The sequence below is a fragment of the Astatotilapia calliptera genome, chromosome 23, assembly GCF_900246225.1.
Source record: "Astatotilapia calliptera chromosome 23, fAstCal1.2, whole genome shotgun sequence".
Lineage (NCBI taxonomy): Eukaryota > Metazoa > Chordata > Actinopteri > Cichliformes > Cichlidae > Astatotilapia > Astatotilapia calliptera.
In genome coordinates, this window is record NC_039323.1 from 6606270 (window position 1) to 6620287 (window position 14018).

General features: G+C 38.8%; 2 protein-coding genes across 2 annotated transcripts; both read right to left on the reverse strand.

Annotated features, from left to right (window-relative positions):
- Positions 1-300: 300 nt before the first annotated feature.
- Positions 301-2228, reverse strand: faslg (Fas ligand (TNF superfamily, member 6)). Its single transcript, XM_026159922.1, has 4 exons — positions 1869-2228; positions 1271-1316; positions 1121-1183; positions 301-1037 (listed from the first exon to the last, which is right to left on the reverse strand). The coding sequence occupies exons 1-4, from the start codon at positions 2166-2168 to the stop codon at positions 619-621; spliced, it is 828 nt and encodes a 275-aa protein (XP_026015707.1). The 5' UTR covers positions 2169-2228; the 3' UTR covers positions 301-618.
- A 1826-nt stretch (positions 2229-4054) lies between these two features.
- Positions 4055-8356, reverse strand: LOC113016791 (uncharacterized). Its single transcript, XM_026159921.1, has 5 exons — positions 8201-8356; positions 7149-7189; positions 6980-7054; positions 6707-6896; positions 4055-4592 (listed from the first exon to the last, which is right to left on the reverse strand). Exons 1-5 carry the CDS (start codon positions 8265-8267, stop codon positions 4105-4107), a joined length of 861 nt encoding a protein of 286 aa, XP_026015706.1. The 5' UTR covers positions 8268-8356; the 3' UTR covers positions 4055-4104.
- Positions 8357-14018: the final 5662 nt, after the last annotated feature.

A 14018-nucleotide genomic window follows, 5' to 3' on the forward strand; every position in this document is an offset into this window, starting at 1 on the left:
CTGAGTGGAACATATGGAAATGAGGGTCATTATCAGTAGTAAATTCAGGTTGGTGTCTTCATGTGAATACTTTCCAGTGGTCATACTCAAAACTCATGTAGGTGTTCCTCATAAGACAGACTCCTCACACACCAGATGTCAAATGGAAATACTTTATTTATTAACAAATGTTTGCTCTTTCGTCTCCTGTTGAAAGAAAATAGGAGTATATACTTTATCTGTATATACTTTTAAACTTAAGCATAACAACATTAGTTTTATAGACAAATATTTAGATCAAAACCAAAATAAATACTTAGAAAATGCTGAAATTAAATCAGAACTTTAGTGTCAAGTGACTCCCCCATTATCAACAAAACACACAATACTTCTTTCTGCATGTGGTTAATTTAATGTCACTGCCTTTTTTAAGGTGCCATTCACGAGAATGTGCACTATTTCCCTGTTTTTACCTTCAAAGATCATATTATGCAGAGTGCAGTTATTGTGTATGATAGAAATAACATTCGATATATCAGTCAAATAAAGTAATGAGTAAGTTTCACTTCTGCCTGAGTTGTTTACATTCAGTTGTGTACAATTTCAATATAGGACACAATGCCCAACACCCCGGATTCTTTAGATTTTGTATAGACCAAAGAAGTTGCCATAATGCGAGTGACTAAGATATCTTGGGTGGGATACATTCACATAAACTCTGTCATATTTTTCCAAGTGCTCGACCGAGCCGAGGTAACTCTCTGTGGTCCACGAGTAGCTCGTCTGCTGAGGGCAGAAGCCCCCCCTGTGGGCTTTCATCAAAGTCCGAGGTCGGGTATCTGTTGCTCTCCTCACAAACACAGTGTGATCAAATGAGGATATACGTGAGCATTCCTTAAAGATCAACTCAACCCGTGAGTAAATGTGGTAGAATCCGGTCTCATTGACCTGCAGAGCACCATCTGCAGTGAGATAAGCTACTGCTCCGGAGATGAATGCCCGACTCGCCCTTGAATCCCATCTTAAAGTCATAGGGTGTTCTGTTTTCTCAATTCGCCCTGCCAAATGAAAGATCTGATGTTAACAAATGTGCAGTTTGTAACAATCAAAGAGCATGGCTTAAATTTAAAAAAAGACTTACCTATCACATGTGCTGCAGATCTTTTGCTTTTGTCCTGACCATTAAGGCCAGATTCATCAAGACCTGAAACAACACACAGATTAGAGTCACATCATCTTTTCTTATTCTTTAATGGGAAAAAAAAAAAGCTGTGTGATGAGAGAGGCCTACCGATTTGCTTCTGGGGTACACTAAACTCAGCCGCAGGTTGGTTCACCTTCAGTAAAACAAAAGTGACATAGAAGTCTCAATACCACATCATAGACGCTGTGTCTCAGTGCTTATTTCTAAAACTCGCAGAGAGAGGATATCCTGTCTCACTGGACTGGTGACCACAGATGGAACAATGAAGCCCTTGGTATGCCTTTTAAATGTCAAGGCACAGCTAAAGAATAACACATCTGTAAACAGTGCCAAACCGAAGTTAATTAATTAGTAAACTTTGCTGGTCTGCTAAACTTTCCAACTACTCTTCCATTCTCCCACCTTACACCTACCCATCACTCCCCCTCTATGCATGGGTGACAGTAGTCACCTTTTTCACTTTTGGTGCGTGTCACCAATTAACACATCTGAAAAACCAAAACCGAACATAAAGGAATGTTATTAAAATTATGTCTTTGCAAATGTTACTTACTCCCCTGCTTTGTTAAGAGTCATCACATCATTACTGTATCTCTTTCTTGATTGCACTAATCATTAGCTTATTAACTCACTGTAAGATCGTTGGATTTGTTCATTCTTATGAATTTTCCATGTTAGTCCTTACCTCTCCATCACTGTTCCTCAGTTGGTCCTCTATCCTGGAAATCTTAAAGGCTTCAAATCCCAGGGCTGCAAACACGAGCAGAAACAGAAAGAGCACGACCAATGCAAGCCCGGGGCTGATTCCCATGCAGCCCTTACTCTTCCCACGGCTCTTCATTCTCTCCTGGGCAGGCGGGAAGGACCAGCAGGGTATAAGACTTGGAGGCTGAGCAGAATCCTGCTGTCTTCCTCCTCCTCCTCCATCCACAAGAAACATTTGTGGAAATGGATAGTTCTGCTCAAAGTTCACGGTGCAGGCCATACCACTGATCTGTGATGTGTGACAGATATGTGCATCTATGTCCTCTGCAAAAAGGTGGTGTGTGCTTCTGTCTGAGCACCTCTGACTTAAAAGAAGCTGTCAAGGCATTCACCACCCACAACCCTCCCACGCATTGAAGCGAGCATGTCATTTTACATGAAAATTTTAACCACTGCTTATTTCCTCTGGGCTGTTTTGTTGTTTTGGGTTCGTTTGTGTTTTTCAAAATATTGCCATGTAACTTTTTATTTAAACGTTATCAAATAATTTGGTTTTTCTATGCTTCATAGGTCACCTATATGAGTGTACTGTGCAACTAAGTCTGAGAAGAAAGGAAGTTAGAGGTTTCAATTGACCCTCACCTCACTAACCACCTTACAAGTCACTTGAGACATGAAACTTTTTCACAAATTCCACAAAAGGAAAGATTGAGCAACTACAATCACCTGCACTGGATGTTAGAAAAGTGTAAAAAGTCTAGCTGCCCAGTTGACATAGTTCTGAGCTTCTTTACTGGCCTTTCTGGTTTGACAAACTGAAACTTGAAATTTGAACCAGAGAGAGATGTCGCACAAATCTGAATCGTTTTAGAGAATAAACACGTCATTATCAAATGGTATTTTTCCTTTGATTTACTCTTAATGAGACACAGTCTGTTAGTAAACAGTGATACAGCAGTTTCAATAGCACACAGAGTATTCTTGGTGGGATGATTGTGCTGCCACATAAAAGAACGCACATCTCTGCACTGGCTTTCCTGCCGTCTGCTTGTGAAGACTTGACAGCAACGATACTTCAGAGGTGAGACTCAACCCCAACCAATACCTCAGAGATGGGCTTCCAGGAAAGCTGAGCACACACCGCTTCCCTCCCTGCTCAGTGCATTGTTAATAGCGTTGTGGTCTTACTGACATTTTGGGTTGGTTTCCTAGGATATGGAGCAAATGCGCCTGCCATCTCATAGTTGTGGGTGCAGCAGTTTCCATTACCTATTATCTTTCAATCACAAAATTCTGCTTACAAGCACAAGTAACCCCTATTAGTGGGCTCTTGGGACAAAAAAAAGTGTCTTTCGAGTTTCGACCTTGCAGCTGTGAGAGCTGCAAGACATTTAGAACTGCATCGAAGCAAACGATTTACATCAGCTGTGAATTTAACTAATAACGCCCATTGTCTAGATTCTGTAGTCTTTATCTTTTTTTGGTATTGGTATATTTTAATCAGTTCGGTGCAAGTCCTCAGTCCTGTCCACAACTGTTTCATTTTTCCAAGTTCATGCAGAGACAGTGGGAACTCCACCATAAAGTGTGCAATAGGTTCGAAGTAAAATGGCAACTACGTCACACTTAACCATAAATTGCACAGACTGCATTTAGTCTACAAGCTGATGTATCTGTTTCCCAGAAGTGTCATGCTGAAAGCGGTCCTCGCAGCAACAGTAGCAACAGCTTTAGCAGCAAAGAATGGGTTAGGTGGGAGGGTGGGGTTTTGGGGTCTAACCAGGCCGTCTACGCGGCTGCTCCAGTTAATATAACCTGAAAGAGAAGACTAAAATGAATCACTGAATCAGCAAGTGACTCTATCAATTAGTTGTCTTCTCACACATTCTTCTTCTGTTGCATAATGGAAGTTGATGTGGTCAGGATGACTGACTTTGCTCAGAAGTGCCTGAAAATGACAATGAACTTCTCTACCTGAAATCAACGACATTACTCATCCTCTTTGGAAACATGCAATTTCCTTACACAGCAGGTTTTGTAACTTTGTCCTAAAATACTTCATAGTTTTCATAAATGAAGCTATTGTTATGACATTATATGACAAGAGACATTTATATGCCAATATAAACTTTGGATGGATGTGCTAAATGAACACAGGAGATGAAAGAGTTTTCAATAAACCATTGTATTATAAAATATGTAATATAAAAAACAAGTTATGTGTCAGAGTCATCATCAGAAGAAGAATAACAGTCTAGTCCCAAGACATGACCAGTCCTTTCCTCCATTGTCTCAATGTTGGATGACTTCCCAGGTATCCTCCCTGCTGCTCCACAGTTTGAGTTATTCTCTTGGAAGGCAGCTTTCTGCCCAACAGTCTCTGATACCCCATCTTTGCTTTTCTCTGAATATATTTGTCTTGAATGGGAATTATTAAGATTTGGCAAGCCACACTGCAGGATCCTGGCAAGACTCTGCGTTTGAGAGGAACTAGGCTGAACTGGTGTTCCTCTGAATGAAGCAGCAGCCACTGCCAGCCGAGTTTGATCAAAAGAAAGCGGCTGGTCCTGAACTGCGCACATGGCCTTTGAGGTTTCAGAGACCAGCTTAGTGGGTGCAAAACATCCTGCCATTCTGCTAATAAAGACACTTTCATTTTGCTGACTGCCATCGTTTTGTGAGTCACAGGTCCGAGGGTTTTTAACTGTAAATAAAAATGAACACACGTGAGATATATGTATGACCAATACCACTGTCTTAAAGCAACAACAAAACACACAATGTTAATTTCACAGGATAACAATTTGTGTTAAAGATGATTATGTTTTAATATAATTTTTTTACGCTACATCTGGCAATTTAAAAATTGTGTTGTTACTGATATAACTGTTTGTTCTAATTTTTATATTATTATTTTTTTTCCAGGTGGTCTCAAAAATATTATAGAATATTTTACTGAGTATCAATATGACAGATTGAAATGCATTATGTAGCATGAACGTAATGATGCATTAACCTTCTCTTTCATGGCGTGCATTTTTAATTTCTCTTTGCTATTTGGGCTGATTGGGACCTGATAAAAAAAACAAAAAAACAAAACAAAGAACTGACTTTTTACCTGACTTTGCTCTACAAGGGCCTGATATCCACATGAGGACATTTGTTTTAAAATTTGATAGAACAGTGGCAGCATAATGTCCTTGTAGAGCCAAATTTAGTACTGTGGTCTAGACCAGCAGTCCCCAACCCCCGGGCCTCGGACCGGTACCGGGCCGTGAGAGTTGAGGCTCAGGTGTGAAATGTGCGGTTTTCAGGGTTTTTATCGGTTTTCAGCGTTATTTTGTTATCGTTTTGATCGTTAACTCAGTTTTCCTGGGTCTTTTCACGTGTGTTATGAATAAATCTTCTTTTTTTCGGTACCGGTACTAGTTTTATTTTGTTGTATTTATCCGCGACACATTAAAGACCGGTCCGTGAAAATATTGTCGGGCATAAACCGGTCCGTGGTGCAAAAAAGGTTGGAGACCGCTGGTCTAGACAACCCAAAATGTGATGTCCACATATGTGGACACCAGGTCCTAGGAGGTTAATATTTACAAGGTAAACACCTTACATTAGTCAAATGTAATGTCAGCTCAAAATAAAAAAAAGATGTATATGCTAACTCACAGATTCTATATTGTTTAGTAAAGTCTTGTTACAAGGCCTTGCGTTACAGTTGTGGTCTGCAGTTTCCATCCAGTCATCATGAGCATGAATGTAAGGATAGTTGTAGGCTCTTCATGATTTCCTTGAATTGTTTTTTTTTTCCAGAGAAGATTAATTATGTAACATTAAAATTAAATGACTTTAAAAAACAGGAATTGGGGCGCAGAAGTTTAAATTATCACTTATTCTAATTATTATTATTGAATTTCTCTAATTCACACAAGATCAAAATTTAGGATGAAATATATAATTTGATAACTCTCGCTGGATGTTTTCCCACTGTTCTTGGCAAAATTACTAGAGTTCATTTAAATTGGTTATTTTCATGTCACAGACCTGGTTATTCAATAGGATTGAGGCTGTGGCTTTGGCAAAGCCATTCCAGGATCTAAACACATCAAAAAACATGTGGACACTTGTGTCCATGTTTCAACCATTTGGCTGTTAAACTGAAGGGAAGTTGTAGAAGTTGAATGTAGTCCCCTTTCATTATATCGTCTACTTTGTGTAATGTACCTGTACCACTGACAGCAAAATGGCCCCACAGCTTCATGCTACCACCATTACCAGATTTACCTGAAGGTGCATATACTTTTGACCCTCTGAAAAGAAAATTCAAAATAAACTCATCCTGGAAAAAGAACTGTTCAAAGAAATCATGAAAAATTGCCATTCATGGTATTGATGGTACCATTCATTCCTCTTATTCATGCCCATGTTGAGTGTATACAAACAACTAAGTGTTTTCACCGTCAACATCTTGGAGTTTTGAAACCTGATGCCACGAGCTGGTGATGGATCTGAATGCGAAACTCAAAGAACACACTCACCAGCTCAGCTTGCCCTGGTCTATCCTGCTTTCTGAAACTAATAATGGCCATCATTTACAAATATTTTATTCAGTATGAACTAAAAGTAGCAAAGTTGTTACTTAGGAGTCACTTAAGCTTTAGCTTCACTTTTCAGACTTGGAAATTATGTATATGGTTTATCTTATTTCCACATTACACATTCAGACTGTATTTTTTGTGACATTCTAAGATGAAATATTCTCATAAGTCAAAAAGAAAAACTATTAGTTTCACTCAAAGCAGAAGATTAACTTCTTACCAATTGCTGGAGAATCTTGCATATCTGCTCTTCGTTTGCAATAAGCTCGAGGAGTCCATGGCTTGTGTTTACAAGATGGATCAAGAACTCGTAGTTTGGCAATGAAGCGTTTGTACTCTTTCTCTAAGGCCTCAATGTGCAGCTGAAACTCTCCTATCTTCCTCTCCGGGTAATGAGAAAGTTGTGATTGCTGGAAAAACAACAAGAACTTGGTAAAGTATAAATAAATAAATAATAAAATAAACCCAATCTTGCTTTGTTACAAACACTCACCTGTAGATAATACTCAATTTCATTCTTGATGCTGGGGATCCACTTTTTCACAGCAGCAGCTGAATTAAGAGTAGACTGTGAAAGGAAATGGCTTGATGAAATTAGCCAGTTAAGTGAATTATGGTGACAATTTCATGACTTTTGTGTGTTTTGTTTGCTTCTTCATTACCAGCTTTGGTCGACGCTCGTGAATATCTCTGAGGCGTCCCTCTGTAAAGGAAAAGAAACCAGTGTAGCCAAAGTCCATCTAGAACATAAGTGAGCCCCCCAGCGAGGTGCAATACCATCTTAGATAAAGTGCACAAAGTGCCAGTGAATATCTTCATCAAAACATGGTCAAAGGTCACAAGGAAGATATTACTAATAACATAGATAAATTAACTAACGAACAAAAAAATCCTGCTAAATATTCTTTTCAGTAGCACAACAGTTACTTGCCTTGAGATTCTTAGCATAATGTTGCCTCTTATTAATTATTTTGTTTTCCTGCAGAATAGCCCACAGGCCATATTTTATGTGTCTGTAATCTAGAAACATGTCTAACCACTCAGCCATCTTGGTCGACCTAAAGGCAGTTATTTGGGCAGTTATTCTGCAGCCTTATGAAAATGACCTTAAATTTCATTAGCCATCTGGGCATGAAATATTTATTTACAGATTCACTTGATGAAAATGCTTCTAGTATCATCCACCTAACTTTATAGATAGATATAGATAAAAGTTACTCCCCTCTTGTTTTATATCTGGGGAAGTTTCTGATTAAGAAGTACTTACTTGTCCCTACTGGGAAATCATCCACAATCACCTTAAAGCTTTTATGTAACAGTCATCTTACTCTTCTTTTTTCTATTTTCGAACATAACAACAGGTAAAAATGCAAACTTATATTTTAGTTGCTTTTGTCTCTGGTTATCTCTGGGTTTCAGAAGGGATCGCTTATGGTCGGATATGCGTTTTCACGTGGGCTAAAGCCTGTGTATTAAACCAAGTGAATATGTGAGAATGAGAGACAGTGGACAAATAATGCTATGTAGTCCAGCAAAACTCCTACTTTTTGAGCTTTGGTGAGTGTGTAAACTACAAGATTTCAATGTATGTTTTTAATTGGACTAGCAGCTGAGGGTTAGCACTACTGTAGTTAACAGGCAGAGCTAGCTGCCCCCAAAGCGGCTTGTTTTTATCAACTGAATGCATATCGCACTAAACGTATTACCCGCTTACCCTCTCTCTCTTTCTGGAGCCACAGTCTGTTCAGTCTGCCCTGCTGTTTTTCCTCATTTCTCGCCATTTCCACTTCGTCCACAAAAACCGCTGCGAATAAGGAAAAACAATATCACGTGACACACAACAGCCCTCACGTGATCTCAACCAACATAACGCGAGAGCAGCAGTTAAAATCGCAAAATACATGCAATCCCTCGTAAAACCAAACCCAAAATGTTTGTCTTGTGGTTCGTTGGTAAGCGAACGAAATGAAATGTAATATATGGGTTAAAGCGTGCAAACCAAGTGCATTTCTTTTTCTTTTTATTATTATTATATTATTATTTTTTTAAATATTATTATTATTATATTTTTTAATCTATTACCTGCAAAGGAGCAGGAAATCCGAATATTCAAGCAGAATCTGTGTAGAAAATAGTGTACATAACAATCGCCCCTGTTACAGATTTATTACATGCAAAGTTGTTAGACATGATTAGATATGTTTTGTGCTGGATAATTATTTAAAAAAAACAGACATTACTTAAAAATATCTAATAATACTTAAGTAGCTTTAAAAAGTTCGGGCGATTTAAAATATAATTAAGCTACTTAAATGTAGAATTGCACTTTTCATAATCACAGACGTTATACATATTCTTAAATGGAAATTATTCATTCATATATGTGCATATCAATTTAATGAGTAAATGTATCTATAACAATTAAGTTGACATATCTGCAACAAAATGTAAACAATCATTTATACTGTTTATTTTATTTCAAGCAACTAAGATGTTCAAATGAATTATATGGAGTAGAAAGAACAACATTTTCATCCAAAATATAGAACAGGGAAAGTAACAAGAAGCCCCTTTAAAAAAAGACAGTAGCGCAACATTGAAATACTAATATAAATTACATTAAACCTGTACTTCAGTAAGGTATTTGAGTAAATGTACGTTAAGTTACATTCCTAATCGCTGTCATTGATATCCAGTGACGTTTACCACTGTAAGATTAACAGCACTCTAGTCCAGCCTAGTCAAGCACAACAACTACTGGCAATATTTGGGTAACAAAATACATCCTCAAACATATTCTTTAAATTTGTTATTTACATATTTCTTCACAAGCCTTGACATGATAACAGTCTAGCCTATGGGTGTGCAATCTGCTCCATATATGGTGGCCTCCATAATGTTTAGGATAAAGTCACATTTCTATAGTTTTGCCTCTGAAGTGCAGATTTTCAAATGTAATTCAAGGGTTTTTACATAAATCGTGCATGAACCAGAATTACAGCCATTTTTATAAACAGTCCCCCATTTTCAGAGGCTCAAAATGAATAGGAAAATTGACTGACCAAGAGGTTTCATGGTCAAGTGAAACCTGTTTCACTGTTATTTCATGACAAACAAAGCAGACATACATCTCAGCAACACCAAAAGGCCAGAAAGATCACAGAAAACAGAGAAGTGAATAATTTTGTATTATAAATTATTTCCATAGTTAAGAATAACAGCTTTGCAATATCTAACCAAGTCCAGAACTGTCAAGAGACATAAACCATGAAAGGAAATACTGAGAGTGCAAACCACTGATTACACTCAGGAACATAAAGGTCACATTTGAGTTTTCCAAAAAACATCTAAAGACGCCTGCTTAGTTCTGTTTAAAAAAATTCTTTGGAAAGTTGAAACCAAGTTGAACTTGTGCCAGAATGGGAGGAGACAAATATGCTCATGAACCAAATTGCATTATCTTTCAAACATTGTGGACTTCAAGTAGTCATTGACTGCAAAGGGTTTTTTTTTATCCAAGTATTAAAAAGAGTCTATAGTTTTTACATATATTTTAGTTTGTCCTATTAATTTTGAGCCTCTATAAATGGGGCACTGTGTATAAAAATGACTGTAAATCTTAAATGGTTCATACAAAAAAATTTAACACCTCGAATTAAAGTTGAACATCTGCACTTGAATCAAATATTGATTGTTTGATTTGAATTGAATTTGATTTAAAAGTTGTATCCAAACTTTATGGATGACACTCATTTGGGAGTTTTTTGGAACCTATATTGACTGAAAAATGGCAGTGTGCGGCCACTGAACCTATAGTTTAATTATAAATTTGTTTAAAAAAGGAGCCGTATCAGACTCGATGACTTTATAAAGCTTTTCAACATATTTTATTTACACTTTCCTCACAGTTGCTGTACACACAGTTAGATGCCGCTCTCCCACTGCCAGCCACACAACTCCACAACAACAACGACATAGGACCCCAGTCAGTCTTTTAACCCGGCGAGGCGTGATTGCGGATGCCGTTGCAGATGCGTTCGCCTACCCTGTAGCGACACCACCGACCACGACCCGCCACACCGACACTTTCATCGCGCAGCTGGGGTGAAGAAATATAGAAATAAAAAGAAGAATCTGTGAATTCTTTCAGTGAATCAGATTATAGAACTAGTCCAGGCAGTAAAAATGCATTTAAGCTTTTACATTTCCAATATACCCACTTGATGAGACCTGATATTACCTAAACGTTAGGAAAATTTAGTCTAGTTCTTTGAGGACAGAGCAGTTGACCTCTATCTAATTTGCATTGATCTATATTTTGTGTTAGTAAACTTGTAAAACAGGAGCGATGTCATTTAGTTTTACCCAGTGTAGCAGATGGTGTGAGGGATAGCTGAGCAGTGGAAGCACAGATGAAAGGGCCTAAAGATAAAAGGCCAAAACTAAATACAGCAACTAGGAAAATCGTTCAGGCCCAGTTTATTAGTTTATTTTGATGACTACTAATGACGCTCAAGAGGAGTTGAAGTTCTTGCCTAAATAGTCCAGGAAGGACTCTTCCTATTCCTTGAGACCAAGTAACCATAAAGTAAAGTCCTGTGCATAAGTCTTGAGTCACATCTCTCTCTCTCTCTCTCTCTCTCTCTCTCTTTTTTTTTTTTTTATTAAAAAAATTGTTTCCAATGATTCAGTTTTTCTTGTAAAATTTTCAAGTGCTCTTTTTATGTCTACTTTTCCCTCATTTTTGGCCCATTTTCAGATGATTTTTTTGGAACCACTTTACATTGACCTTTGGGTCATTCATCATGAACAATGCACATAACTCAAGGGATGAACCAGTGTTGTGTCTACACATAATAGAAAACCTAGTAAAGAATCAATTTTCAATTGTATGATTTGCCACTCTTTTTTTTTTTTTAGCAATTAGACTCTATATGGAATCCTTACGTTGGGTGAGTGCTGAGTGTTTGTATATGTGTGCATGAGGGTGGGAATGCATGTTTGTGTCTGTGTGTGCCTGTTTGTCTGTGTCTATATGTCAGGTCGGGTCTTAGACTCCACCTCTCTGGGAACTCCCAGGCCCTCCAAGGCCTATCTCCCCTCACCACACTCCCTGCTGGTGACTGATGCCCTCAGGGGTCAGTGTGTTGGTGGTTCTTGGTGTCCGGGGCTGGGCACTCAGGTATGTACCAGCTCACTCCCGGTGGCTACCTGGCGGGGCCTGGCGCCTGTTGCTCGGTCAGGCCTCCTCCGGGGTGCGGGGGGCCCTCGGGCCTCCGGCCTCTGGGCCTGCGGCTCGGTTCACTCTGGCACAGCTGGCTGCCGGCAGAGCCGGCGGGCACGCCAGTGCAGCCCCCTCTAGCTTCTGCTCGGTGGCTACTGGGTTACACCTCATCTGGGGATCCTCAGCCCTTCCCATGAGGGTGGCACGGATGCCCCTCCGGTGGTCCTTCTTGGGCTCTCGCACTCTGAGGCCTCTGGATGTCTGGGGCCTGGATCTCCTCCATGCCTGCTTCATGCCCTAGGGGACGGGGCTATGGCTCGCTACATCCTCTTGCAGACCATTACATGTGGAAACCATTTGAATACAAGCGCACAGGTATGCACACGGGTGTTCACTGCTCGTAGACTTAAATTACACCTTTCTTGGCTGCTACTTCAAAGCACATTGTGCGCTGTCTGTCCTGCGTGCTGCACAACAACATTGAATTTTTAGTATTTACTGCTGTTTACACTTAGCTAGATTAATGCGATGGTGTTGTGTTTAGTATATTGCTTTGTTTGTTTTTTTACTTGTTCTCTGTTCTTCTTCTCTCAACAGGTGATCCAGGAGATTTTTTTTTCTCCCCCCCTTTCTCACTGTCCCTCTCCCCTTCTGTTTTTCTTTTCCTTCCTCTTTCTTTCTCCCTTTCCTATCCCTCACTCATGTCTGTCCCATCTGTAACATCTGAAAATAAAATATAATAAATAATAAAAACAAAGGTCGATCAAATGGACCAATACGGCAATGCCACGATGATCCATTTGGCAAAATAAATCCATTGGGTATCCTTGTTGGTCTTCAGACAACAATTCTGATGGCTAAAGAACCAAATGGGACAGGCAAAAAAAAAAAAAAAAAGACTATATGGAATTATTGTTGATCGTCAGATCAGTCTTTTGACCTTGAAGGAGAGGTCAAAGGTTAAATGGAACACAAGCTTTTACATTTGATGTTGTACTTTCTATATGTTAATATTGTGATGTGAGAGTGGCTATAAAACTGACATTTTCTAAATCTCTGAAAAAATCTCTAAAGAGTATACTGATTTAATTGTGTTTTTGGTTTTTTTTGGACACATTTTCAGTGAATTATTTTAGTTCACTAGTTCCAGGAGGTCAAAGTTCAGACTTGTGATGTCATCAGTAAGTGCAAGAAGGAAAAAAGTAAACAGCGTGTGGAACGTGACAGCATGGGTTGCTGATGATATGCTATGCTGCCTGTAAACTCCAAACCTGAACTGAGGAAAATAAAGTTGCCAAAAGGAGAACGGAGCCATGTCTGTCTGAGGGTGCAACATTAACAATACGCATCACACTTGTGAATGTGAGAACTGAGAAACTTCACAGACATCTTGTGACTTAAAAGGCTTTTTGTAAAATTTCAACCAACAAATCATTAAATTGACCTTGCAGACCCCGGTGGATGTAAGCCAAGTTTTAATGGATTGTTAACACAACCCCACTATAAACACCCAAAAAGTTTAATCACAGTTCACTCAAATCTATCTTGTTTATAGATGGAATGATGACACGCATTTGTGCTCACATGCCTGCAAGCATACGAGCACACATGCATGCAATAAACGCTATCAAAAACATAACCACTCAGCAGAGATAAAAATCCAGCAAAGATCTGACATGAGTCCCGAGAGCTGCATCTGGCTGTTTCATACGGTAAAACATAACCATACAGCAGGGGAAAAAAGCTGCATCTGGCGCTTCAGTTGAACCATCTACACTTTGCCAAGCCTAATCAGACCTCATCATGCGCTTAGTGGAAGAGCAGCTGTCAAAAAACATTCTTGAAGAAGAGAAACAGGGACAAAAGCTCAGGTGTGCAAAATTAAACACAGAATGAGCTAAAAATCACTGGCAAAAAATACTGTCAAATTGAATCCTTATATAATTTGTTATAATTCTATTACTTAACACCAAATAATACAATACATTTTTATGATGAATATTTTAGCATTGTCCTACGATATTTTTGACCCTTGATGGAAAAAAGTACATTTTACACACTTTAACAGTTGTTAGTGCGAAGTTTCGTTGACATTTCTTATTCATATAACAGCGTTGGAAAAGTAACAGTTAGCCTGATGAGAAGGAAGCGCACATTTTTCCTGTTGTCATTAAACCTCAAAAAAAAAAAAAAAATCCCACCCTAGTGCTAATAGGTCTTCAGGGGTTTTGCTGCCAGGACCACAATCACACAGGAAGATCTAAATGACGGTAAATGCAGATAATAATCACCGCTGCACAATCATCTA

Excerpts from the sequence above, each read along its gene's own strand:
- faslg (XM_026159922.1), bottom strand. The coding sequence starts at position 2,168 with ATGGCCTGCACCGTGAACTTTGAGCAGAACTATCCATTTCCACAAATG. Across the intron at positions 1,317-1,868 it reads TGAGGAACAGTGATGGAGAG|GTGAACCAACCTGCGGCTGA; the intron begins GTAAGGACTAAC and ends GTTTTACTGAAG. Across the intron at positions 1,038-1,120 it reads ATCTGCAGCACATGTGATAG|GGCGAATTGAGAAAACAGAA; the intron begins GTAAGTCTTTTT and ends TTCATTTGGCAG.
- LOC113016791 (XM_026159921.1), bottom strand. The coding sequence starts at position 8,267 with ATGGCGAGAAATGAGGAAAAACAGCAGGGCAGACTGAACAGACTGTGG. Across the intron at positions 7,190-8,200 it reads GCTCCAGAAAGAGAGAGAGG|AGGGACGCCTCAGAGATATT; the intron begins GTAAGCGGGTAA and ends TTTCCTTTACAG. Across the intron at positions 7,055-7,148 it reads ACGAGCGTCGACCAAAGCTG|TCTACTCTTAATTCAGCTGC; the intron begins GTAATGAAGAAG and ends TTCCTTTCACAG.